Source organism: Bipolaris maydis (genome assembly GCF_028858645.1).
Source record: "Bipolaris maydis strain C4 unplaced genomic scaffold PSV08scaffold_2, whole genome shotgun sequence".
In the NCBI taxonomy this organism is placed as follows: Eukaryota; Fungi; Ascomycota; class Dothideomycetes; order Pleosporales; family Pleosporaceae; genus Bipolaris; species Bipolaris maydis.
In genome coordinates this window covers 204,983-228,682 of record NW_027093858.1, presented here as the reverse complement: position 1 = coordinate 228,682, position 23,700 = coordinate 204,983, and the positions used below count along the sequence as shown (strand labels likewise).

The 23,700-nt window shown below is 44.0% G+C and overlaps 6 protein-coding genes across 6 annotated transcripts; 1 reads left to right on the top strand and 5 right to left on the bottom strand.

Annotated features, from left to right (window-relative positions):
• Positions 1-4,696: 4,696 nt before the first annotated feature.
• Positions 4,697-6,330, bottom strand: PSV08DRAFT_170544 (general substrate transporter; the record flags this gene model as incomplete). Its single annotated transcript, XM_014229615.1, has 2 exons — positions 4,697-5,809; positions 5,857-6,330. 2 exons carry the CDS (start codon positions 6,328-6,330, stop codon positions 4,697-4,699), a joined length of 1,587 nt encoding a protein of 528 aa, XP_014085090.1.
• A 378-nt stretch (positions 6,331-6,708) lies between these two features.
• PSV08DRAFT_194225 (uncharacterized protein) lies at positions 6,709-9,202 on the bottom strand (the record flags this gene model as incomplete). The annotated part of the gene is made up of 2 exons (XM_014229616.2): positions 6,709-8,015; positions 8,066-9,202. The coding sequence occupies 2 exons, from the start codon at positions 9,200-9,202 to the stop codon at positions 6,861-6,863; spliced, it is 2,292 nt and encodes a 763-aa protein (XP_014085091.1). The 3' UTR covers positions 6,709-6,860.
• A 786-nt stretch (positions 9,203-9,988) lies between these two features.
• PSV08DRAFT_383474 (glycoside hydrolase) lies at positions 9,989-12,078 on the bottom strand (the record flags this gene model as incomplete). Its single annotated transcript, XM_014229617.1, has 3 exons — positions 9,989-10,539; positions 10,591-11,203; positions 11,257-12,078. The coding sequence occupies 3 exons, from the start codon at positions 12,076-12,078 to the stop codon at positions 9,989-9,991; spliced, it is 1,986 nt and encodes a 661-aa protein (XP_014085092.1).
• Positions 12,079-13,531: 1,453 nt separating this feature from the next.
• On the top strand, positions 13,532-15,042 carry PSV08DRAFT_243277 (glycoside hydrolase; the record flags this gene model as incomplete). The annotated part of the gene is made up of 3 exons (XM_066092300.1): positions 13,532-14,139; positions 14,193-14,886; positions 14,971-15,042. 3 exons carry the CDS (start codon positions 13,532-13,534, stop codon positions 15,040-15,042), a joined length of 1,374 nt encoding a protein of 457 aa, XP_065949692.1.
• Positions 15,043-15,446: 404 nt separating this feature from the next.
• On the bottom strand, positions 15,447-16,791 carry PSV08DRAFT_406975 (uncharacterized protein; the record flags this gene model as incomplete). Its single annotated transcript, XM_014229619.1, has 2 exons — positions 15,447-16,059; positions 16,220-16,791. 2 exons carry the CDS (start codon positions 16,789-16,791, stop codon positions 15,447-15,449), a joined length of 1,185 nt encoding a protein of 394 aa, XP_014085094.1.
• Positions 16,792-18,043: 1,252 nt separating this feature from the next.
• PSV08DRAFT_358575 (uncharacterized protein) lies at positions 18,044-18,704 on the bottom strand. Its single transcript, XM_014229620.2, has 2 exons — positions 18,364-18,704; positions 18,044-18,303 (listed from the first exon to the last, which is right to left on the bottom strand). The coding sequence occupies exons 1-2, from the start codon at positions 18,623-18,625 to the stop codon at positions 18,179-18,181; spliced, it is 387 nt and encodes a 128-aa protein (XP_014085095.2). The 5' UTR covers positions 18,626-18,704; the 3' UTR covers positions 18,044-18,178.
• Between the last annotated feature and the right edge of the window lie 4,996 nt (positions 18,705-23,700).

Sequence of the window (23,700 nt, the reverse complement as noted above, 5' to 3'; positions counted from 1 at the left end):
TTCCTTTTGAGGCAATAGCGTCGGGAAGATGTCAGGTTTAGAAGCAAAATATTCAACTAGCCTTCAGATACTATGTTCCGTACTAGTTTCTATCCAGTAGCCACAAGGTCGTAGCGCTATCCAAAATACCGTCAGGTCGAATTACAAGCAAATTTGGGGCATTTGTTACACAGGGCAGACGTTGACTGTTTGCCTAGCATAGGTTAGGCCAGTAAAACCATGTAAAATGTGCCGGAAGTGATGCTCCAGCGACATAGTAAAGCAGCAAGATTAGCAGAACTATGGTTTGATCAAGTATCAAGTATAAAAAAACTCTATAAGTGTTTGTGCTTTTGAGATGCATAACTTTCGTTTTGAATATGTACGTAGTTCTTGACAAAAGATGCCCTTATTCAGTTTTAAAGCCTAACACTATGTACGTTTGGACGGGTTGGAAATAATTTATTGTTGTTTATAATACCCTGCAGATTTGGATCGCTGCTTTGGTAACTGAACGATGTTTAAGACTCAGCTGCTATAGCAGCTCACGAAACTAGTAGGACCGGCCCATTTTTGCCGTTCCATGTGCAGCATGGCGCTGGACGTTTCCCTAGGTTGTTAACTGCAACGTTGTCTGCAGCTGGGGTGGGGTAGGCTAAGCCTATGTGTGTAGCGAGAAAATGAATGTTTATCATTGGTGCTTGCGCTGTTATTGTCGAATTTAGATCGGAGTCTATGGTAGCTTAGTGAACATAGCTCTAGTCGAAGAGAGTCACGGTGGATAACTCTGAGAGTTTCCCCATAATTTGGCAAGTATTATTACGTCCTAATGCTTTCGTGTTCGATTTCTACTAGAACACTAGTGCCTACAGCGCTCATGTTAAGTGACTCTCGGCCAATCGATGACGTTAGAGATGAGATTGTTCAGCACCAAAACCTCAAGCCCGCTTAAACCTTTCATTCCTATTTCATTCAAATTATCGTATGGTGGTGGTGCTAATCCTTCATAGTAAAGGTGGCGTTTGGGTTTTACTATTTCACCAATCAGCCAAGAGGGCAAATTAGCAGACTCTGTCTAAAGTCAGCATAAAACAGGATAGGCGCATTGACTTCTGCAGTTAAGATTAAAAGTTTAAGAATACGAGTTGGAGTCCGCTTCCACTAGAGAAAACTTAAACGATCTTTCCGCTTCTGCTGCACTTACGTACTGCCTGTGCCACTGGCTGATGTGCGGAGCGATTCGGTCGGCTCATATGTGGCCAGCAAGATGTAGATAGTAACAGAATAGGCTCACAATATCTAACGCAGCTCTGCAAAATCTAGAAGACGTATCGCTTGAATTTTTTTCCCTCTGTTTGCTATATAGCGTATCAGATCAATTATCTCAGAAAAGAATGGCAGGCCACACCCCAACCTGCCAGAATCGGGTATCAAAAAAATTGGCTTTACAGTCAAAGTACGTAATAAAAGGATTCGGGTGGACCTCTGCGAGACCCTGTTGAACCCTGAAAAACGGGTTGGTATTACTACCAAAATACGCCTCTCAACGGGTATATGTCAAATAGACAAATCTCCATTGGGTACGATAACCAAAATGCGGTTACGACGAAGGCAGCAGCCCAGCGAACTGCGGTTGCGACGAAGGCAGCAGAACAGCGAACTACGGTTGCGATGAGACAATGAACTATGGTTGCAATAAGAACACATTGCGCAAAGCGCTCCTGTGCCCATATATTCGCCATATCGTCTCATCTCATCAAAGGCACAAATCCATCACAACTCAATCTCGACTCCCCTCACTACCATGTCGAGCTTCGTTTCGTGGCCACTGTCGCGAGTATTTCCCCGCGACGAGCTGAATTTACGACACCAACAACCAATTAAGATTACCACCGCAGCTCCAAAGGCTATACCAGCTTTCTTTCGCCAGCCATCTCGCAACGTTGAACACGAACTTAGCCGCTGGATACTGGATGGGCTGCACGAGCTGCGTGTTCTTCGGCCAGACTATGCCATGCCTGGGGATCTGACCAGTATCCGTATCGTGGATAAGTACGCGTATGTGGATAACGTCAACGCTTGCGCGATCTACTTGGCAGGCACGCGTATCATGCTCGAACGCGGGTCAGGACTATCGGAGGACACTCGCCGTTGGCTCAGTGGTGAAATCGACCTCATCAACGAGGCTATCAACGCCACAGAACCGACGATTGAGCAGAGGGAGTTTTTCGACAGGTTGTGGAATAAAGAGAGCAAGGCGTGGATGGGGTTGATCCTGTGGTTCTTTGGTCGAGAGCTGGGTGTTTACGGCCGGGTACGAGCAAGGCGTCGCAGGCTTGTCGTTCGTGTGGACGTGTGACGATATCGATGGGCGGGCGTGACGGTTTCGATGGGTGGAGCTGAGAATGGGCGCGCGTGGTTGCTGATTCGAATATCTGTATGACTAGTTCTAATAAATCCCAAAATTTTGTTTCACAAAAATTGTTCCCGAAAGGCCGGAGCCTAGAAGACGTATAACTAATGACAATTTCTTTTACCGATCAACCAAGATTGCCAACGGCTCCTGTTGCGGTTTTGAATCGTTTTCGAATCTTCAGCTTCGCAGCATAGGGTGGGAAGGAAGTGCAGAAGCTGGCGGACGTTTATGTTCATTGTACACGGATAACATATCAGTGCACAAGGTTGTCACTAGTTTCAAGCTCGTCCAAAATACCGCTCAGTCTGAATAGTATGTCCGTAGGGACAGTCACAGATCGCTTAGTGTAGTGATGCACGATCGGTCTCCATTTAGCCTGGTAGCTGTTTTCGGAACCTCCGTTCTTTCAAGCCGGTGCATCACCAATGGAGCAATTTAGGTCGAATTTAGATAGCCCTATTGGCATACGTGGGATGATGCCACTACCTGACTGTACGACACGTGATGCGCAGCATAATATTGGTCGTTTACCCGCTGAAAAGTACATCGGGAGTCGTGGACTGAGGAGTGCCTCCAGGAAAGTTCAGGCTCACGTGGCTAGGGGCATGTCACTCACATCTGGCTTATCAAAGTCATTACGCAACTCCAGTATGGCAGCCCGAGTTGAGGTACGACTAAAGCTTTTCGAAACCTCAGGGGCATCGGTGTTGACGTTCCAGGTCTTTGCGTCGTTTCCTCCCTCCTGCACATCCAGGAAACCTCTGATGGCTGCTTTGGAAAATATAAATGCTATTGTGCAGTGTGTACCCCTGTAAATTGAGGCCGTCTTGCTAAGCTCCATGAGCTTGTCATCGTCTGGATCCTGTACTCTACCAAATGCATCAATGCAAAAGAACACAATCTCAAAACTTTTGTTGACTGCTCTGGCGTTCTGCGTTGTTTTTGCATAAACCTCTTCTAGAAAAGAAAAAAATACTAAGAATGTGAAGTAGTTATATAACTTGATTGAGAAATAATAATTGTACTTAAGATTGCTGCAGTCTTAACAGCCTAGGGCTGGAGAGCATAATAGCTCTCAAAATCAGTTTAATTAGAGCAACCCTTAGTATCTGCAAGATAACAGAGACCGGAACCTTTGGAACGATCATAATGACACCATCCAACCTAGCAATGTTAGTAGATAGCCTGGCTCTACATATTGACTTGTAAAGCTTACCTGAGCGCCAATAGTGTAATCATAACAGCGAGAACAGATAGGTAGAGGTTTTCTAGTGTCTGGGTTATAACAGCTATCAGAAGATAGAACGCCAACTACCATCGTACTAAAATAGGTTGAAATGGTGAGTAGACTATATAGCCAAGTAGATCGGGTTTCATCTTGAGAGAGAAAATCGATCTTGTATTTATATTTCGGTATATAATATGCAAGATGAGGTCTATCATAAGATGGTGTTCGTACTGTATAGCTTCTAGTGTTCTTTTGTAGTGTTTGAAGCTTAGTCCAAGAGATAGGTATTTTACGAACGCAGTTATGAAAGAGGATTATAAATTTAATAGTGTCTCGTACATGGTGATGAGTATCTAAAATATGAGTATTAAAGTTTATTGCCGACTTATGAAATACGTGTGGCGGATAGATAGACGTTAGTGGTAGAGTAACACAGAGTAATAAGAAAACTATATTTGTGTTTTGGCTAGAATAGAGCCGATAAGAAGAAAATATCGCTATGTTATTTCTTAGAATAGTGATAGTAGTTAACAGTCAGGCAAATTATATAGCTACAGAGGCTTCTACAAAGCCGTAGGTAAATGCCTAGAGAGAAAGACGTCTTGCAAGGCTGCAATTGTTCTCCAAGCTACCTAGCAGTTATCTCCAAAATCTTGCATTCTTACTAAGTCGTGCTTTGACCAGATTGGTGCAATTGATGAAAAAAAGAAATCCAGTTTACATTGCGTGACGCGTTTCGCGGATAGGCATACAATATATTAGTTGGAATAAATTAAAATACATGCTTGAGGAGTATTTAAGGGTACTAAGGAGATCATATACTTTATAAACGTAACTTGGGCTGGCCTCGCGCGAGGGATGCCTAATAGATCTATCAGGGTCGTCCTCTGGTTTAAAATATCGTGACACGTTTATGCCGGGAATTTTCCTAATGAGACAGCTAGAAATGACGCAGGTCTGTCTCAGTATTGGCGGAGATGAGAAAAAGCTTACTACAGAGTGACTACGGAATGAGGAAGGCCAAGGTCTATTCTTTTGTTTGAGGTTGGCAGACGAAAATGAGATCGGGGTCTCTAGGTCGAAGCGCCCCTCTTAATGGCTGTGTCGGTGTATGCATTTACCTGATGGTTCTTGAAGTCCCTAGCTCGGACGCCTTCTGCGAACAATATGTCGATCTCCTCGAAAGTGCGCCCTTTTGTCTCAGGTAGGCGGAAAAAGGTCCAAATAAAGAAGAGGAATGCGCAGCCACCCCAGAAAAATCCTGTTTTTCCCTTCCAGTCACCTGCTGTTGGGTTGAGCATGTAAGGATTGACGACGTTGCTGATGATCTGCGCGATATAGTAGACTATACGGCTGAGGCAAACACTCTTGCTACGTAATCGAGTTGAGGACACCTCGGTGATGATGGCGTAGCACATTGGTCCAACGGTGAGATAGTAGATCGCGAGCCACCCAAGCATAAGACCAGCTTGGGCATAGTTTCCTCGCGATGAACTGGCGTCGCCAGCACTTATAGCGCCGACAGTTACGAGAATAGCAGTAAGTCCACCTAAGCCCCAAAGGTAAATGGTTCGACGACCACAGTAGGACATGAGAAACCAGGATACGACCGTGCCAATGGATGCAATGCCCAGACCACCAATAGACATCTTGAAAGAAATGCTGTTGGGAAGACCGGCCTGAACGAAAAAGTATGTTGGAGTGCCGCCCATAGCTGAGCCGCAGAGGGGTTGAGCGGCAAAAGCCATGCAAGCAATCTCGGTACGACGCAGGTCTATGCCCTTGAAGCATTGGAAGTAAGACGTATCCTTGCTAAGAGACACCTCCAGATTGTTTGTATGTACCATCATCGCGACCTTCTGCTTGATTGAGTCTAGCTGGGACGGTGAAGAAAGGCGTTTCAACATCTTTTCTGCCATTCTAAGGTTGCCCTTACGGACGTAGTGCCACGGTGATTCGGGGGCAAAGAAGAGTACCAGGAAGAGCGGAATCGGCCATGCCCACTGGATGGCAAAAGGAATGCGATATGACCATTGGCTGGTACCACCAGAGAACGCTGACTGTACACCTGCAGAGATGAGTTGTCCGAAAGCCCAACAGAGATTGACGTATACAGCTAGATATCCTCGCAAGGCCAGGGGGCAGACCTCGCTCGCATAGGCAGGTGCCATGGTTGCAAAAACGCCCTGTAAGCATTGGTGAAAGCTCCAAGCTTTCTCGACTGAGTACTTACCCATGGTATACCACAGAGAAATTGGCCTACAAGTAGAACCGGCAAACTAGGTGCGGAGAACGAAATAGCGATGAAAGCGCAAATGAAGGCCAAAGAAGTGAGAAGGACCGGGCGGTAGCCATATCTGTGGCAGAAGTATCCATTAGCAAAGGCACCGATGATAGTCCCACACCCGACGGCGTTTCCAAGTCCAGCCTGCCAAGAGGCCGTAATCTGACAGGCCCCGCTAGAATCGCACCGACCGTATCGGCGAGCGAAGGCTGGCTGGGCGAAGAAAGAGTAGATGAGGACGAGGTCGTAGCCTTCCATGATGATACACGCCGATAACAAGACGGACCACATCACCGATTTGGGGTGAAGGCGGAGGGCTTGCCAGGGTGTAAGATCATGCTCGTCCTCAGCAGCCTGCCTCGCTTGGTGAAATCCTTCATCATGCTCATCCAGGATAACTTCGTTTTTGGTCAGGGTAGACATGAGAATACTCAATTCTGTTGGGCGCAACTGTATAGCACAATAGAGAAGCTGACCGACTTGAGATCCATGCAAGTAGTGATAAGAAGGGATATATAGTTGCGTTGTCGAGGAGAGTAACATTCGGCGGTCTTGACCTTCAATCTCATCCCAGGCCCCCACCGGAGCAAAAGCCTGATAATCTGGGGTAGAATTCGGCTGGGGTTGCATGTGGAGAAGCAGGGGAGGCGTTGACGAACCAAGTGACACGAGCTATGGCGGGGCCGACCAGCCCCGGTGGGCAACCCACCTAAAATTCCGCAACGCAGTCTCCACTTTTGGGCAGTGTGAACTAATGGGATGGCAATTCATTTCGCTTACGAAACAATTGTCGATCATTTTGAGCGTCCAGGAAAAAGATTTCCATGCATTGGAATTTTGATTAAAAAGTTGGCCTACGTAGGATTCAAATTTTTGTCCCAGTCAGGACAACGCCCAAATGTCCCTTCATGTGGATCAATGGATATGGAGACGGACGCGCACGATCGATATTTTCAGACCATCGCCAAGCACCAAGGGAAGATTAGAGAGCTCTGGGTCGTGCCATTCCTCTCTAAATACGACATGGCCTCGAGTATTCCGCTCAATGACTTTACATAGGACTCCTCGATGCCCCATGTGAATTGTGGTGCCGTATCGTCCGTGTTGATACACGCTCGTGAGCCCGCCAGAAGAAGGCTCCGTCCTTCTCGAAGAATATTAGGGGCAGCTTGGGGATCGAGGATATTGCCAACTCTCGAAATGTTGGGACACATCCTGTGACCAACGCGTACGAAGAGTTGTACCAGCTCATCATCCAAGGGCCGGTCCAGATGACAGAACCTTGGCTCTGGAACACCATCTCTGTCGTTGAAAATAGCCTCAGAAACTTCTGGTAGTTGCATGGTCACGCAGAACGACCACAAAGTAAGGGTTGCAATAAAAATGGCGTAGGGCTCCTGCACACTGTCTCGACTATACCTTCGTACATGCCAGTAAAGCGCAGCACAGTGAATTACAGCAAGCCTGGTCTTATATCTGTCTCCAATGACCCACTGAAGTAGCTCATTTCGTGCGCGATCTAGACAAATCCGGCTGTCAGTCTGGGCTCCGTACTGAGTAATATCTGTCAGACCCTTCGCCAAAGATTGAATGCAACCAGTAGGCGTGAGTATTGTGATACGTGCGAGGTGCAGTTGTAAGATTGTATGGTGTTCAAATCCAGAGGATGTTGCCACTTTGCTGTTGGCATGCCAGTGCAATATGTCCAAGGAGTCGCAAGCACTGTTGCGCCACTTGGAACCTATCTGAGTCGATGGGAGCCAGTCTAAAGGTGGACGATTGTGTTGACTGGCGCTTCGATGTTCTGCCATCGCTGAAGGAACCCATGCTCTCAGTCGACTTGCTGTCAGCATATCCTTTGTATGACGATAGATTGCGTGTATCAGCAGTGTCACACTAAACTCGGTTAGACCAACGGGTAATCTCTTCTCCATGTAGAGAACCTCGAGGGCCTCAGTCAATGTCATCGACTGGGGAAACCCATGCTCTGGACGGTTCTGGAAGCTGCCCTGCCATACGTCCTCACATGACGGCAGTTTGGTTCTCACATCATCAAGGTTCAACAATGGTCGAACTCCAAATTCGTACATCATTGAACAGTCGAACAACTATTCCAGTCAGCTGATAAGATCAGTGATGAAAAGTTGATGCTACCCACCCAGAGCGAGATCCCAGTCCGGATTCTCGCTTCGCTCATCAACCAGCCTGGTGAGCCAGGAGTCGTGCATGAAGACAGGGCACTACCGTTCTCAGAACTTATTTCGAGGAGTTTCAGAGAGCGACAACTATTGATAAGATCGTGGCGCACTCTCAGTGCTTTTTCCATGGATCCCTGCCTTCCTGACTGCAGTAGGCAAACAAGGTGCAGTATACCAGCTTGCAAAGTTTGAATATCAGTGGGGCTGGTTACCATCATATTTCCACCAGGTACGTATAAATCATTGTCGACATTGACGGCTGCAGAGTAACGTCCAAGTTTGCACCAATCAATCGCAGCGTCTAGCCTTCCTGAGAGAATATTATATGAATCTCGAGATCCTGGAACGAATCTGGACCCTATTGCAGCAACAGCAAGGAGAAGCAACCATCTCTGCGGGCTTTCTTCGTCGAAATTTGTTTTACGCAGAAAAGGGAATACTGGGTTGAAGCGGGCAAAGTACTGCTGCACATAGAGCTCAATCTGTGCATGAGTAGGGAATCCCGTTGATTCAACGCCTGATTTGTTCGAATCAAGTCCGTGGAGTCTGAGTGTGTCACGTAATGTATCGTACGCTTTCTCAGAGCACAGTGTAGATGAGCAGGATGGGTAAGCTGCTTCCGATGCATTGCCTATCCTGAGACTGGTCGGTAGCGCTTGATCAACAGCAAGTGAGCCACGATCATGGTATCGGCCTCTGAATGGTGCACGTGAGCCATCGCCGTTAACATAGTATTCTGCACTAGCGGTGAGAGGCGTTTGCATAATCTGCGCGCTGTCGCAATTTGAAGTTTCAATCACCGAAGATGTAGTTTGGTGGCTTTGCTGACGCAAACTATGATTCATGTCATGCACCGCTGGGAGGATGGCGTCTGGTGTTTGATCTCCGCGTGGGTCAAGTGGGGACTTCCCAGTGTCATTGTTGGGTAACATGTTCCAGTCAATATCGTACTGATATCCAGGCGATATCCAATTAATGCCTAGTGGGCCAAGATCTGGAAGGTCAATGTCGTAAAGCGTAACAATGTCACCCAATGACGCGCCCCAGATACTGTTGTCCTCTCCAGGTTCACTGAGAGCTGCGTTATCCCGACGCATTGCAGTACCGTCGCTTGACGGAATCTCTACTTCGCTGTCGATTGTAACGGCTTCATGGGCCATTTCCAGTAAGGCGCTTGAACCCAAGTTTTCGGGTTCGGCGGACTGCATCCCTCCCCGCTCGCTTGTATTGCCTCGTGAGACTGCTCTACCTGAGGCAGGGTAACAACATGGCAAGTTGCGACTCGAGCATCTCTTGCAGGGTAAACTCCGTGTACAGCGAACGCGGTCAAGCGCACACTGCTTGCATGCTCTGGTAGAAACAGGTGTTGCTGACACTTCGTTTTGCTGCTCATGTGATGCCTTGTGACGGGTCAAGACATCACCGATCTTGGTTAGATGTTGTCTCCAATACCCAAAGGATAACTTACAGTCGGGAGAACCGTTTTTCGCAGAAAGAGCATCTGTATGGCTTTTCGTGTGTATGTGTGCGAAAATGACGAGTGAGATGTTCTGGCCTGCGGAATGTTTGGTTACAAACAGAGCAGCTAATATGCATCGTTGGCAGCGACTGCGTTGGTATCACACAGGTTGTTGAAGGAACATCTAGAGCACTAACACCTTGGTCATGGTGCTGCTTGAAAACTCCTATAGCGATTGTGATTAGTGGGCTGTCTGATGTTAAGGTAATCAGGAAGACAGTGCGGGGTTGTCTGGGCAGCTGACCAGGTTGAGACTAGTAGGTACCAGCCGGGAACAAGCGAGAAGACACATCATTGCAACAATATCATCGTCCGAGGCATTAATCTCTGCTAGATTTGTGCATTAGAAATTGCACGTTTTTGTCTACAGCCTGATAAATACAGGCATTTCCTCCAAAGGAGACGCGGCCATAATATGAACGCCACCCTCGTAGGTATCTTCGCTCCATAGCCTCTGCCACTTCTTGCCATCATTCAGCTTTGGTAGATACACCGCTGTCTGCGTTTGATCCTCCGAAAAAACCGGACAGCAGAGATACTTGTCGCCATACATATACTGTTCGTCGACTTCCCAACAAATGGTATCATCCGGAAATTCGAAGAAGAGCGTCCTCATGATTGGGGTGCCATGCTCGTGAGCTTCCTTCATGAGCTTTCGCGTGTAAGGTCGGAGTTCTTCACGAAACTGCATGTACCTTTTGCAGATCTCAAACACCTCCGACCCGTATGACCACACCTCGTTTTCCGCACCGCTGCGACATGATGCTCCTCCAGTATTACCGACCTTAGCCTGCCTTGGCTCGCGATCGCCATGAAGCCTCATAACGGGGCAAAACGCTCCCCACTGGAACCATCGCACGAACAACTCCCGAAACTTAGGGTCATTAGGGTCACCCCCGTGGAAACCACCGATGTCTATTGTTCAAAGTAAGCCTTCAATACAAGCTGGGACTTGAAGGAAGTTACCTGTTGTCCACCAGGGAATACCGGCGATGCCCATAGATAGCCCTGCCGCCAGTTGGTTTCGGAAGCTGCTCCACGAGGAAGCAATGTCACCACTCCATACAAGGGCACCGTACTTTTGACTGCCTGCCCAAGCACAACGAACAAGATTGACGACTCCAGTCTGACCCTCATCCACCATGCCCTCGTAAAAGGCACGCGAGTATTCTCGTGGAAAGATGTTGCCGACGGCCAGGTTAGATCCAAGATGATACCTGTAGTTGTCGAAGTCGTACACCGTGTACTCGGGCTCGGCTTCGTCCAACCAGAAAACCTTGATGCCCTTTGAGTAGTAGTTTTGCTTCACCTTGTCCCACACGTACTTACGCGATGCTGGATTGGTTGGATCGAAATGTACAGTGACACCCTGGAATGTCATGGCAATGCGTTCGCCACGCTCTGTGCGAATGAGCAAACCCTTCTCCAGCATCTCGTCATAGTTTTCGGACTTGCGATCAACTGTTGGCCAGATTGAGACCATGAGTTCGATACCCATATCTTGCAACTCCTTGACCATGGCGTTTGGATTTGGCCAATATGTCTCATCAAAGCGCCAATCGCCCTGTTTTGGCCAGTGCTGAAGCGAGTTAATACGCGTTCTGAGCGAGGTTTTACTCTGCCGCAACTCACAAAGAAGTCTATGACGATCAAATCAATCGGCAATTGGAGTCGTTTGTACTCTCGTGCAACATTGAGGAGCTCGTCCTGGGTCTGGTAACGCAACTTGCATTGCCAGAAGCCGAGGCCATATTCTGGCATCATAGGTACCTTACCAGTGGCCTCGGCATATGCCTCAATAATCTGCGCTGGCGTCTCTCCTGCCACGACCCAGTAGTCTAAGACCGTTGTTGACCGAGCCTCGAAGCTCATGATGTTTTTGCCAAAGATCGCAGTCCCAATGGATGGATTGTTCCACAGAAAGCCATAGCCACGAGAAGACAGCGCAAATGGTACGCTGGCCTGAGAGTTGCGGTGCGCAAGTTCGATCTGAGTACCTTTGATATCCAGATAGGGCTGTTGGTACTGTCCCATGCCAAAGATCTTCTCCTTTGGATCAAGGCTCTCGAACCTGGCCGTGAGATGATAGTCACCACCAATGATTGGTTTGAACTCGCGCGCTTCAATCTCGAGAGCGCTACATTTCTGATCTGTAGGCTCTCGCCGGTTCCGAGCAAACTCCTCGAGCAGGACTTTTCCACTGTCATCACGGACAGTAACTTTACCCCGCTGCGTTACTGTAGCGCTGATACGGCCGTTGACCAGGGTAGCGCATTCATCTGTGATATTGACGTCTGATATGGTGGGCTTGGCCTGAAGCAGCGCCCAATCCTTGGTAGACATGCTACTGGCTTTGGTGGCACGAACGCGGAGAGAGTTTTGGCCCCACGGTTCGATCCATAGCCGTTCTGCGTCGAATGCGAATACGAGACGACCGTGCTCGTGGAGGAACATTATTCAGTTTACGAAAAGCCTGTCTGTTATTCAATTAGGAATGTCTGTCGAAAAGCGGTTCGTGTGAAGCCACGCATTAGGGGCGTGCGCACAGCTTTGCAGGCAAGCCAGAGCGCTGCGGCCACAAGACCGTGACAAAGGCATCATTAATGTGGATGAGCGGGGTCCACCAGGCTCGTGTACCGGTACGTGTAGGAACAGTACAATTTCTCCGTGTTGTTCGGGGAGAAGGGTGGGCGCCTCCACCGGAGCGTGAGGGGAAGGCGGGCTCGGAAAGTGGGCTAGCGTAGTCTCCATCGGAGGATTCAAAACGCATCCCGAGGGTAGGTGTACTAACAAAGCATTGGTGGCGACTCTTCGATGCAGTCACGTTGCGCAACCGTGTCGCATCTACATGTTGCTTCTGTACGTCTGGTTGGATCCAGTCAATCCAATAGATACTCTGTCACACGGTTGGGTGCAAGGGTTGCAGGTGTGGGATGTTAAGAAGAGTGCGTACATATGGTGTATGGAATATTGTTTTAGTATTAGCTATAGTAGTTGAGCTTGACTTATCCAGTGGAGTCAGGTGGTACGGCGTGGGTACTGCAACGAAAATACCATAACACCTGCAATATATCGCAGTATCAATTGACACATATGTCATTCGAATCCTAGCACAGTACTAGAGACAAGAGTTGTTAAGTAAGAATGATTTTGACTATGTACGGTATATATTTTCTAGGATTACAGCAACTGCATATGTAGAGGCACTACGCTAGTGCTACATTGAGCACTTATGCAGATTGACATATGTTCCAGTGAAATGTTCACTATGAGTGCGACGATTTAACTCTACTCTTTGTTGGTAGAGATGCACCAACAATTATCCTGGCCATCTTTAACACACAATGATTTATTCGTGTTTCTGTTACCCTTTATATTGGAATGCTTCTGACCTGTACCTATCTGGAATATCACCCAAATACACATTTACAGCTTAGGACCTCGTAAAACTTGAAATCTTAAATGAAAATCACTAAAAATGACGATAGCAACCGAGAGAATCTTGATTTTTTTTTCAACTGTCCTTGTTCCATACATCAAACTACATATCCAAGCATTGTACCTTGATAAGCTCACTGTACCCCGCCGGAAACGTTATATCTTGACATGGGTTATGCGGGGTTGCAGGCACCTTACTCCACCGGGAGTTCTCCTGGATTTATCTAGAGTTGGAAACAATTAATTTGATTCCGCGCTACTGTAACCCCGCATCACACCTGTAGCAATAACACTGCTTTTTTACAGACGATCAAAAATAATTTTAAAAACACATTGCTGGAAAAAAATTTCCGCATTGATCTAAATGCTAGTACGAGTTAGCCAAAGACGTGCACACATAAGAAGAGATTGATTTACCATCCATTGGGGTATACCATCAGGCCTGTCACCAGTACGTTCTGAAGAAAAGATGAGGTCATCCACAGTCGTTAGTATTCTACTTTCGAGCCTTACGGTCCTCGAAGCAGCCAGCATCCGAAGAGTAGCTAAGGGCGTTGCAACCGTTGACCTTTCCAAGACTTCCGGCCAGGCAAAATTCCTTGCTTCTGGATGGATCTACGGATTTCCCGACAACGGAACAGCAGCAGATACTTCGATTCCCGCGAATTACATTACGGACGTCAAATTCGGTGCTAGCCGAGCTGGCGGTGCTCAAACGTCTTCCCGTGGCTGGGTCGATGGTTACCAGAGCTACATTCCGCGCTTCGAGTCCACCCTTTCTAACTACCGTACCACTCGGAAATACAATGGCGAGTTTATACTCCTCGTCCACGATCTATGGGGAGCAGATGGCAGCAGCATCCCTTACTTCCCTGGTGATAATGGTAACTGGACCGAAACCGACGCTTTCTTGACCCAGCTCGTCAAAGACATCAAAGCCAACAACATGCTCGACGGCCTTATCCTCGACCTCTGGAATGAACCTGATATTGATATATTCTGGGCTCGTACTTGGCCTCAATACCTTGATTACTACGTCCACGCCCACAACTTCTTCAAGCAAGTTTCCACACACATGTCAATTTCTAATTTGTCCCTAGAACACTTGCTAACCAACCTTTCTCAACCAGAAAAAACCTTCCTTCAACTATCAGAAGTGGCCCTTCCATGGCCAGCTCACCTAGTACTAACTCCGAAAATTGGCAAACCTGGCTAAGCACCATAGCAAGCAAAGACGCCACCCCAGATATTTACTCTTGGCACCAGATCGGTAACTCGTCCCGCCAACCTGACGCCACAATCCCTGACTTTAACACCCTCCGTTCCTCGAAAAACCTGCCTGAACGCCCTATCGACATTAACGAGTATGCAGCAAAAGAAGAGCAAACCCCCGGCTGCTCCGTGTACTACATTGCCCAACTCGAGCGTCACAACTTGCGTGGTCTACGTGCAAACTGGGGATCTGGAACGGGCCTTCACGATTCGCTCGCTAATCTGGTCTTTAATCAGAGTGGCGCTGGGTATCTTCCGAATGGAGAGTGGCAGTTGTACAAGTATTACGCCGGGATGACGGGAGAGAGGCTTGCAACCAAGGCGGCTGATGATAGTCTGTTTGACGTATTCGCGACCAAATCTGCCGACGGGCTGGTGAAGGTTATCGCAGGGACGCGCATTGTGAATGGCCAGTACGATATTCAGCTTAGTGGATTAAAGGGCGCGTCGGTTAGTGTCGCTACCTATCGTTTTGACTGGGCGGGGCCTATGGGCGAGATAATGGCGCCCGTGGCGTTGGGTACTAGCACAGTGAATATTAGTAGTGGGATGGTTAGTGAAATTTCTTTCTTTTGCTTTTTTCTTCTTCCTAGTAAGGACCTGGATATGAATATTGCTAATGTCTCATTTGAACAGATTACTATCTCAGTTGATCCGGCGACTAACGCGACCGCGTATGCATATGAGATTTCTGACGTGAAGGAGTGAACTGGCACCGCGAGCCTTGTTAATCTCCATGCCGAGAATGTCCTAAAACCACCGAGTTCTAGAACCATGTGCATATTTAAAGTATCTAAGCCAATATACCGCGCCTATAATTGAAGTAAACTAATTTTCAAACTTGAAAAGAGAGAAAAGAGTACTAGATTATAAAATGGATTGGTTTTTAATATCGCTTAACTCGTTTCTTTCTATCTCCTATATAGGGTATTAGATTAATTATCTTAGAAAACAATAGCAGGCCACACCCTAACCTACTAGAATTAGGTATTATAACAATCGACTCTATATTTCAAGTATATGATAAAAAGATTTGCGTAGACTGCCATAAGACTCTATTAAACTATAAAAAAATAAGTTAGTAATACTACAAAAATACGCCTCTTAATAGGTTAAAGGTCCCATACTGCTTCCAGATGCTCGGACGCAATACTCTCCCATAGTTCGGCCTGTTGTTGGAAAAGCGAGCCCACCGAAGCTAGATTGGACATTCCGGGTAGTTCCATAGTCCTTTCCCGGTGCGCCAAAACATCCATATGAAGCTGGAGAAAATCTGATTTTAGGATCATGGTAGGGTGAGTAATACCCCTAGTCAGCTTCGTGTCGTACTTTTCAACCACATGCCACTTGTGCCCTTGCTGGAGCATCTTGGTGGCGAATGTATCGTTCAGATTGCGAAAATTTGCTCCCAAGCGTTTCTCTAGGCCGTTAGGCTCTAGCGGGCCACCAAAAAAGTCCCTACGATGGTATGGGCCTTCAAGTGCATCCCTCGTATACTCACCGAAACTGTCCGAGATGTAAAACAGATAATTGCGCATTTGCTTGACAGTGTTGTACGCATCCCCCAGTTTGTGAAAGTCTGGTGTGATTTGAATCAGGTCTCTCTCAAGGCGGTCCACAATAGATGGCAGGCTGAGCAAGGTATGATCGATGAGCATTTTGCTCAGTTTTTGGCGTAAGCTATCAATGCCGCGACCCACGTCACGTATTGGCAAAGTATCCCAGCTGCTTTTTTTGGAGAAATCTCTCTCGAATGCATCTCGTTCTTCCAGAGACTTGTTCTGCTCCGCAAATGATCAATTACGAACAACTTGCCTGGAGAAGGCAAGACCAGATCAGCAACCAGGTAGTAAATGGGGGTTGGGATACAGAGATTGTCACATACCAACCGTATTTGAACTTAGCTGTATTTGAGTGTGCGTACTCTATACATTCCTGCTCCTTTTCCGACCCTTGGGGTAGCTCGTCAGGTTTGGTTATGATACCGAGTGTGCGGTCTGTGGCACCGTGAATCTTCTGAATTCTCGTTAGGGTAGCTTGGAGATTAAGATCGTTATGCGTCGAGACGACGGCAAGAATGACGCTGTTTGGCTCTGCTATGTATTTTCCGACCACGTCGTTGATCAGCTCAATATCCCGGGAGCCAGATGGAGCGTTGCTATAATGAATAACTCCGGGAAGGTTGGCCAGCGTCAATGGGACAAGCTTTGGACCCATAATCTCGACTTCCAATACGTGGTCGAAGAATTTGGGTTTGGCGAAGTTCGGTAGCAAAGCTTGTGCATGTGCTGCTCTTCGTCGGAGAGCATACACGAGTGAGAGCCTCAAGAACCGAGCTTTTGCCAGAAGATTGATCTCCGCAGACAATAATCTGCAGAAGTCCTTTCCCCTCGAGCAATCTTCCGATTCCGAGAGAGCGGAGCTCATCGATAGCATCGAGGAGTTGACTGTCGTCATTGGAGAGGAGTTGGTGGAGGGTTGTTCCCTCCAAAGCTGATGCGTGCTCTACCCTTCTTTTAAGCTTATTGGATTGCTCGAGATTGTCAATTTGACAGAATTTGACTTGATATTGGGCTCTGGTATAGACAATCTAATGCGGACTGGAGGGGAAATAACAGCATTGAGCGACGTAACTTATATGTCTCTCGTTCCTGCTGTGCCGCATGCGAGATACTTTCCCTACCCCAGAGCGGGATTTTGGCTTTACCTATGTGGTCAATGAAAACGGTTCATGTTGCAGGGAATTTCTAACCGCAGAATTGCTGTACGCGATACAAAGGCCCGCCCATGGATAATTGGCTGCGATACAAGTTATGCCGCAATAATAGCCATCTCACTCTGCGGACCCAGCCTAGTGCGTGTTTCATGGGGCGGAAACTCCACCAATGTGTTACGATCCAAAGGCAAATGCTTACAAGCAACCAGTTTGAAGGATCGCAAGGGGTGCATAGCGCTGCAATCCTTTAACCACGCCGCAATCACGTGACTAATCGTACACGATCAGCTGTATCCAGCCAATCAAGGCGTGATCATCAACGATCACTTAGCTACCAATCAAAATTAAGCATTCTTTTTCATCATCCACGATCATTCCATTTCCTTGGTATAGAGCGAGGATATCAACCACCTATAGGTTAATGTGTTTAACTTAGGTTTCAAGTGCTAAGTACAATACACGGAATGATTCTACTTTCTTAGGTTACTATCCTCTAGCACCCCATCCTTCTCTCTGCGAAGACTAACTAATAAGAAGCTTAATAATAGAAGTCTAATATTATGTCTACTTAAGCTATACTGTTAATAGTCGTTTCGTAGATAAACTTAGAATGAATTAGTTCAAGTGAATTGCGACGAGTATTACAGAATTTATCTAAGTTTCAGATAGTTATGACTTTATACTCTATGTAATTTACTATTGTTAGGACATAACCTCCTTTACGACCTTCCCAGCTACCCCTAGCTAGCCTAGCCTATTTTAGCTCCTATTAGTTAGCTTCTGACCTGTATAACGTATATAAGTATTAGGAACACTGCCTTAGCTCGGTAGCTATTCATTTACGTGAATCCGGACTATTTACCCCAAGATAACTCTTGCTACTCTCTACCTATGTCTAACGAAACTTAAACGTCTCACAACTATAGCTTTATTGGCCCAAGAGGTCTCTGATAGGTTTCTAGAGTTTAGCCTTTTGAGGCCTCTAGTTCAGTGTGTTGTGACAAGATTAAATAATAGATTATAGTACCTTGGTCTATGGAACAAAGTATAGTCTATATATGTATATGGTAATTTTGTAGGATCATAAATCTTAAAAGCAATAGCTGTTGAGGTCTAGGCTAGTTTGCCTTACTTTCTAATCCAAGGACCAGCGCTCTGAGAAACAGTGACGTTAGCCTCGCCTTGGCTACGGGGCCATTCTGCAGTTCCATAGACAATCTTTCCATTTGGAAGGTGTTGGCTCAGGCGAAGGGCTAGAGAAAAAAAATTAGCTTTGATTATTGGGATTCGTTCTTGGGGCAAGTAAAACGTACTTTGGTTGTCGTAAGTCCACTCAAATGAGCAGGTGTCGCATGAGTGAATGACAGGGAGTTCGGCGTAAGGAGTCTCTCCACAATGGCTTCCCAACTTCTTATCTTCGGGGTAGTCAGGCGATGTGAAGTAGGCGTTTAAGTTGACTTGGGCTGGGCCAGGTCCAAAGCTCATCTGGACAAACCATTGGCCGTCGTCGGCGCGAGATACTACAGCAGCAGAGGCGGTGGCAGCAAAAGCGAGGAGAGTGGCGGAGAAATGCATCTTGGTGTTGGTGATGGTGACTAAGTAGTTGGTAAAAGATGTATGGATAGTGATGTGGGATGTGAAAGTTGGGGGCGGTGATGTGGACTTGTTGGTGAAAAGAGATTAATTTATATAAAGCTTCTGAAAACCATGACAACGCATATTTAGGCTAAGAAAACAGACATGTACTATAAAAAGACTTAAGCCCCGCACCTCGTACGGCAAAGGGGATTATCCTTGTACTACATACGCCGGGGGGGGGGGGGGGGGTGTTCATTGCTTCTTGCGCACTGGTCAACTGAACGTGGTTCCACTGTTCCACTCCGGAAGATGGTCAAAGCCCCGGTGGACCGGAAATGTCGGAAATTCGAAGCAAGCAGATTCTTGCCCACCTATACTTGCCATTAGCACTACGACATGGTGACGCCATGCTGGAGATTTTTGACATAGGGAATGCACTAAAGTAGATAGAATATATTGGCTTTTCGTTGAATGCATAAACGTTGAGTAGAAAAATACGAGGCCAACACATAGATGGATGTGGGCAGTCGCATTAGAGTTATTGCGGCCCGATCTAGTAGGCAAAGCCGCTCGTTCCCCCTTTCCCACTTTCGCACCGTACTAAGAGTTGGTTAACGCTAGATTCTAGATATTGGTGAGCATACTCAAGCTGCTTTAGCTAGGAAATCTGGACATTGGCTTAAAGCATTCGAAAACCCATGGATTTAGCTATGAAACTGGGACTTCGCAGAATCCTGAGCGGACGCGTGTGGCGCAAAGCTTATTTTCCTCACGCCAAGCATCTTTAGTCAAATGCCTACCCTGTCTACACTACACCTATTTTAGTTACGCTCATACCGTATCCCCTTTTAGGTGCGTTGGAGCAGAGGTTATTTTCAGGTACTGCGCGGGAGATATCCTAAGAAGTTTTTAGAATTATTTTATTCTATCTACGGAAGTTTCTAAAATTAGATAGGTGTAGAGAGCGCTACACCCACGAGTGCTACATTACGATCCTACCTTAGGAATAAGAGGAAATCCTGCCGTTGTATTTGGAAACTCCGGAAAGGAAATCAAGAATCGACGGGAGAACGCCAGACTCGCGCATAGCATGATGACTCGCGCATAGCGTGATGACTCGCGCATAGCGTGATAACTGGCGCGCGCCTTCTTAACCCAGTCTCCTCCCGTCCTCGCCCTCCGCCTTTCCTTCCTCGCCCTTGGCGTCTTCGTTGTCTTCGTCCACCTTGACCCAGCGGATTTCGAACGAGCGTAGCGCCTCGGCGATCTCGTTAGCTGGCAATCCCTCCTCTACTGGATGTGGTCATTGCATGCAATAGTCTAGCCGATGCAACAACCCGCTTAGATGTTAAAAGTAACAAGAAGGATTCTCTCCTTAACGAAGGATGGGAGGCAAGGAGCCTATGGATGTGAACGTCAGAAGGTATCGATTATCGCGGGGCGAGGATCACGTGACTTGTTATCTCGCTAAGAAGTAACATCTCCCCAAGAGGATAGATGCTATAACTAGACTAGCAAATAGGTGAAGGTTAAGTTATGATTAGGTTGCTAAAAGTTTAGGTTAGAGTTGGATTAGAGCTATAATTATATAAGACCTAAATTAATCTCCATTATAACTATCCTACTAAGATAGAATAGATAGAATAGTACGGAGGTGCCTTTTAAAAGTATTGTCTGACGCTAATCTTAGCGATTCGGCGCAACTCTTCTTAGCGCAACTCCCACCTTTAAGCTAAGGAGCTATTTAATTAGCCTACCTACTACTACGTAGTTATCTTCTTACTATAGCTCCTTATACTAATATATATACTCGTACCTTAGTAATCGCGTTAAAGTTACCTCCTATTAGTAAGAATCTATTATAAGTTACTGCGCTAACTAATATTTACTCTTATACTATTAATCGTATCTATAGTAGAGCTATTACTATAGGCTTTAAGCTAAATAAACTTCCTATTAAGATTCTTCTTATAACGGGCTGAACGCCCTTGGATAGCTCCTCAATAGAATCTCAGTTAAAGCTACGCGCGCGTCATCCGAACTACGTTCAGACGACGAGCGAAGAATCTAGGTATTACCTTAAACACCTAAATTCTACTTACCGCCTAAGCAGCGCTTAGACAACGCGCTTAGACTCTTTAGTACAACCTTTCTCTAATAAGTAGATAAATATTACGTAAGTAGACGTAGATAGCTCTTTATTAAATACAATCTCTTGTATACTAAGCGTTTACTCCCCTAGAGCGCAGCCCCTTATATTTTATATTTAATCCTAATTAGATATAAGCCCTAGGTAGACTATCTTCTAACTAAGTTTTAAAACGTGTTATTAGCGCGTACTAGTAATATAGAGTTAGTACTATAATAGGCACAAAAGGCCTTTAGCGCAGCGTGTAGGTAGACTATTATAAGATAGTATACTTAAAGGTAGACCTTCGTAGGAAAATTAGCTATAAGAGATAGTAAATAAATTAGTTACCTAGGACCTATTAGAAGCTCTATTAAGTTTTAAAAGAATAAGCTATAGATATAATTATTACATAGAGCTATCTAAAGGCTATTTAGACCTTAAAAGTAAGTAGCTAAAAATAAATACTATTATAAGAAGTTCTATTAATTCTTAATTAGATAAGATATAGGCTATATAATTATTTTTAAATAGAAAGTAAGATCCTATAAGCGTAATAGTAAGATATAAGTCTTCTTAAGAATATAACTAAATAGTAACTAAACGCTATTTAAGTTCTAGCTAGTAATAAGAATAGCTAATAAGAAGCTCTATTTATTCTTATTAATAAGGAGTAGGCCGTAGTTTAAGACTACGCAAGATAATTAAAGAGTAATTAGAAGACCTATATAATAGTAGGTATAAAAAGAAGTATTATAACTTCTTTTTAAAATATAATAATAGAGGTTAATACTCTAAATTTAAATATTAAAGAGCTATTAGCTTATACTATAGTAAAGAGCTAGGTAAGAGTACTAGATAAAGAAATCCTATAAGAGATTATATAGATACTAAGGGAGGATAGTTAGAAAGAAGTAGTAATTAGTCTAATAGTTAAAGCTATTACTAGAAGGTTATTAGTAATAGGGGGGAGAGGCTTACTAAGATAAGAAAGCCTACTAAAAGATAATTAGAACGTTATAGCCTATATAATAGAGTAGATAATATAGCTCTTTAGCCTAATAGTAAGTTACCTAGAGGCTCTTAAGTAGCTTTAAGCTAAAGAACGTTTAGAAACCTCCTTAGAAGCTAATATACTACTACTACTACTATTAATAATAATTACTAAGCTAGTAGCTTATAAAAATAAGTTTTTAAACTTTAAACGTTTTAAGAGTATATATAAGAACTACTTAGGCTAAAAATTTAAGTATAAAGAGAAATTAAAGTTTAATAGTATAATATTTCTAATAAAGAACTTAAAGGTCTAATATATACTTAGCTAGATAAAGAGTAAAGTAAACTAGGTTCTTCTCTTATAAGTACTTAAGAATAAGAAGTAAATAACTATAGAACTATAGAAGTATATAGATACTTACTTCTAAGATATCTACTAATAGTAGTAAGCCTTAAATAAGCTTTAGCACCTAAAGTAAAAATAATAACTAATATATAACTATATTTTAGAGTTTAACTAGCTCTATATAGAGTCTTAATAGACGTTTAGCTCTATAGTAGTTTAAGAGATATTTAGTAAAAGGCTTAAAGAAAAACTCTAGAAGCTAATACTTTATACTTCTAAAACTAGGAGTTTAAAAAAGTATATAAATAAAGTAATTAAGCTTTTTAATAACTTATACTAAATCTAGCTATATAGTAAGAACTAGAAGAATATAGCCTACTACTACGCGTAGTTAGCTCTAAAAACTATTTAGTAAGAAGCTAGTTTAAAAGTAATAAATTAAGAACTATTAAAAGTTAATTAGATATAAGAGAGAGTTATAAAACTAAGATAATCTTCTATAAACTACTATAACTATAGTAAACTAGAGTATATAGCTAAGAACTATCTAAACTCTATTTAGGCTAGAAAAGCTAAGGCTCTTCTTAGTACTAAGAAGTAGAAGTAGTTAAAAGAGGTTAAGAAATTATCTAATAGTAACTTAAGAAAAGAGAAGCTTTAAGCTAAAGTCTTAGCTTAGAGCCCCTAAAGATAGATTAGTAGATAAGTAGTAAATAGAGTTAATTTTAGTAAAAGTATATATATTCTTCTTTAATTATAATTAATTTAATTATAAATAATATATTAAACGCTATAGTACTAATTAATTATAATTATCTATACTATACCTTAATTAATATAAGCTTTATTTACTACTACTATCTAGAGCGTTTTTAGATACTTATTTAAAAGATTAAAGAGTTAAATAGTAAGCTATTAAAAATAAATAAAGTTACTAAATTTTTATTTAAACTATATAGGTAGAGAGAGACTACTTATATATATATAATAAATCTACTTCTTAGTAAAGAAGTATACTTAGAAAGAGAGTAGATAGATTACTATAATATAATAATAGCCCCTATAAAAAAGAGTATCTTTATCTACTTAAAGAGTATTTAAGTATAATTAATAAAAGAGACTCTATAAGATAGAGTTAAATAAGTAAATACTATAGTATTTATAGTACTTCTTTATAGATATAAAAGCGCTCTTAATAGTATTTAAATTTTTACTATATTAATAGTAGATATTAATAAGGCCTTATAAAAAAAGAAGTTTATAGATATATACGTATTACTACTAAAGTAGTATTAAGAGTTCTACGCGCTTTTTAACCTAAAAGAGATAAAGAAGCTACTACTTTATTATAGACTAAGAGTTAATTATAAAATTAAATTAGAGCTAAAGAACGCTTAGCTACTATAGAGACCTCTTTATAGTATATTATATCGTAAACTTCTAGTTCTTTAAAAGAAGCTTATATTACTTTTTAAGAAAGAGTTTATCTATATAAGTAGCTTACTAGTAGCTATACTAATACTATTTACTAAGAAGTTAAGAGAAAGGCTTTAATTATATATTAACTATTATACCTTAAACGCGATTATAAAGAAAGACTAA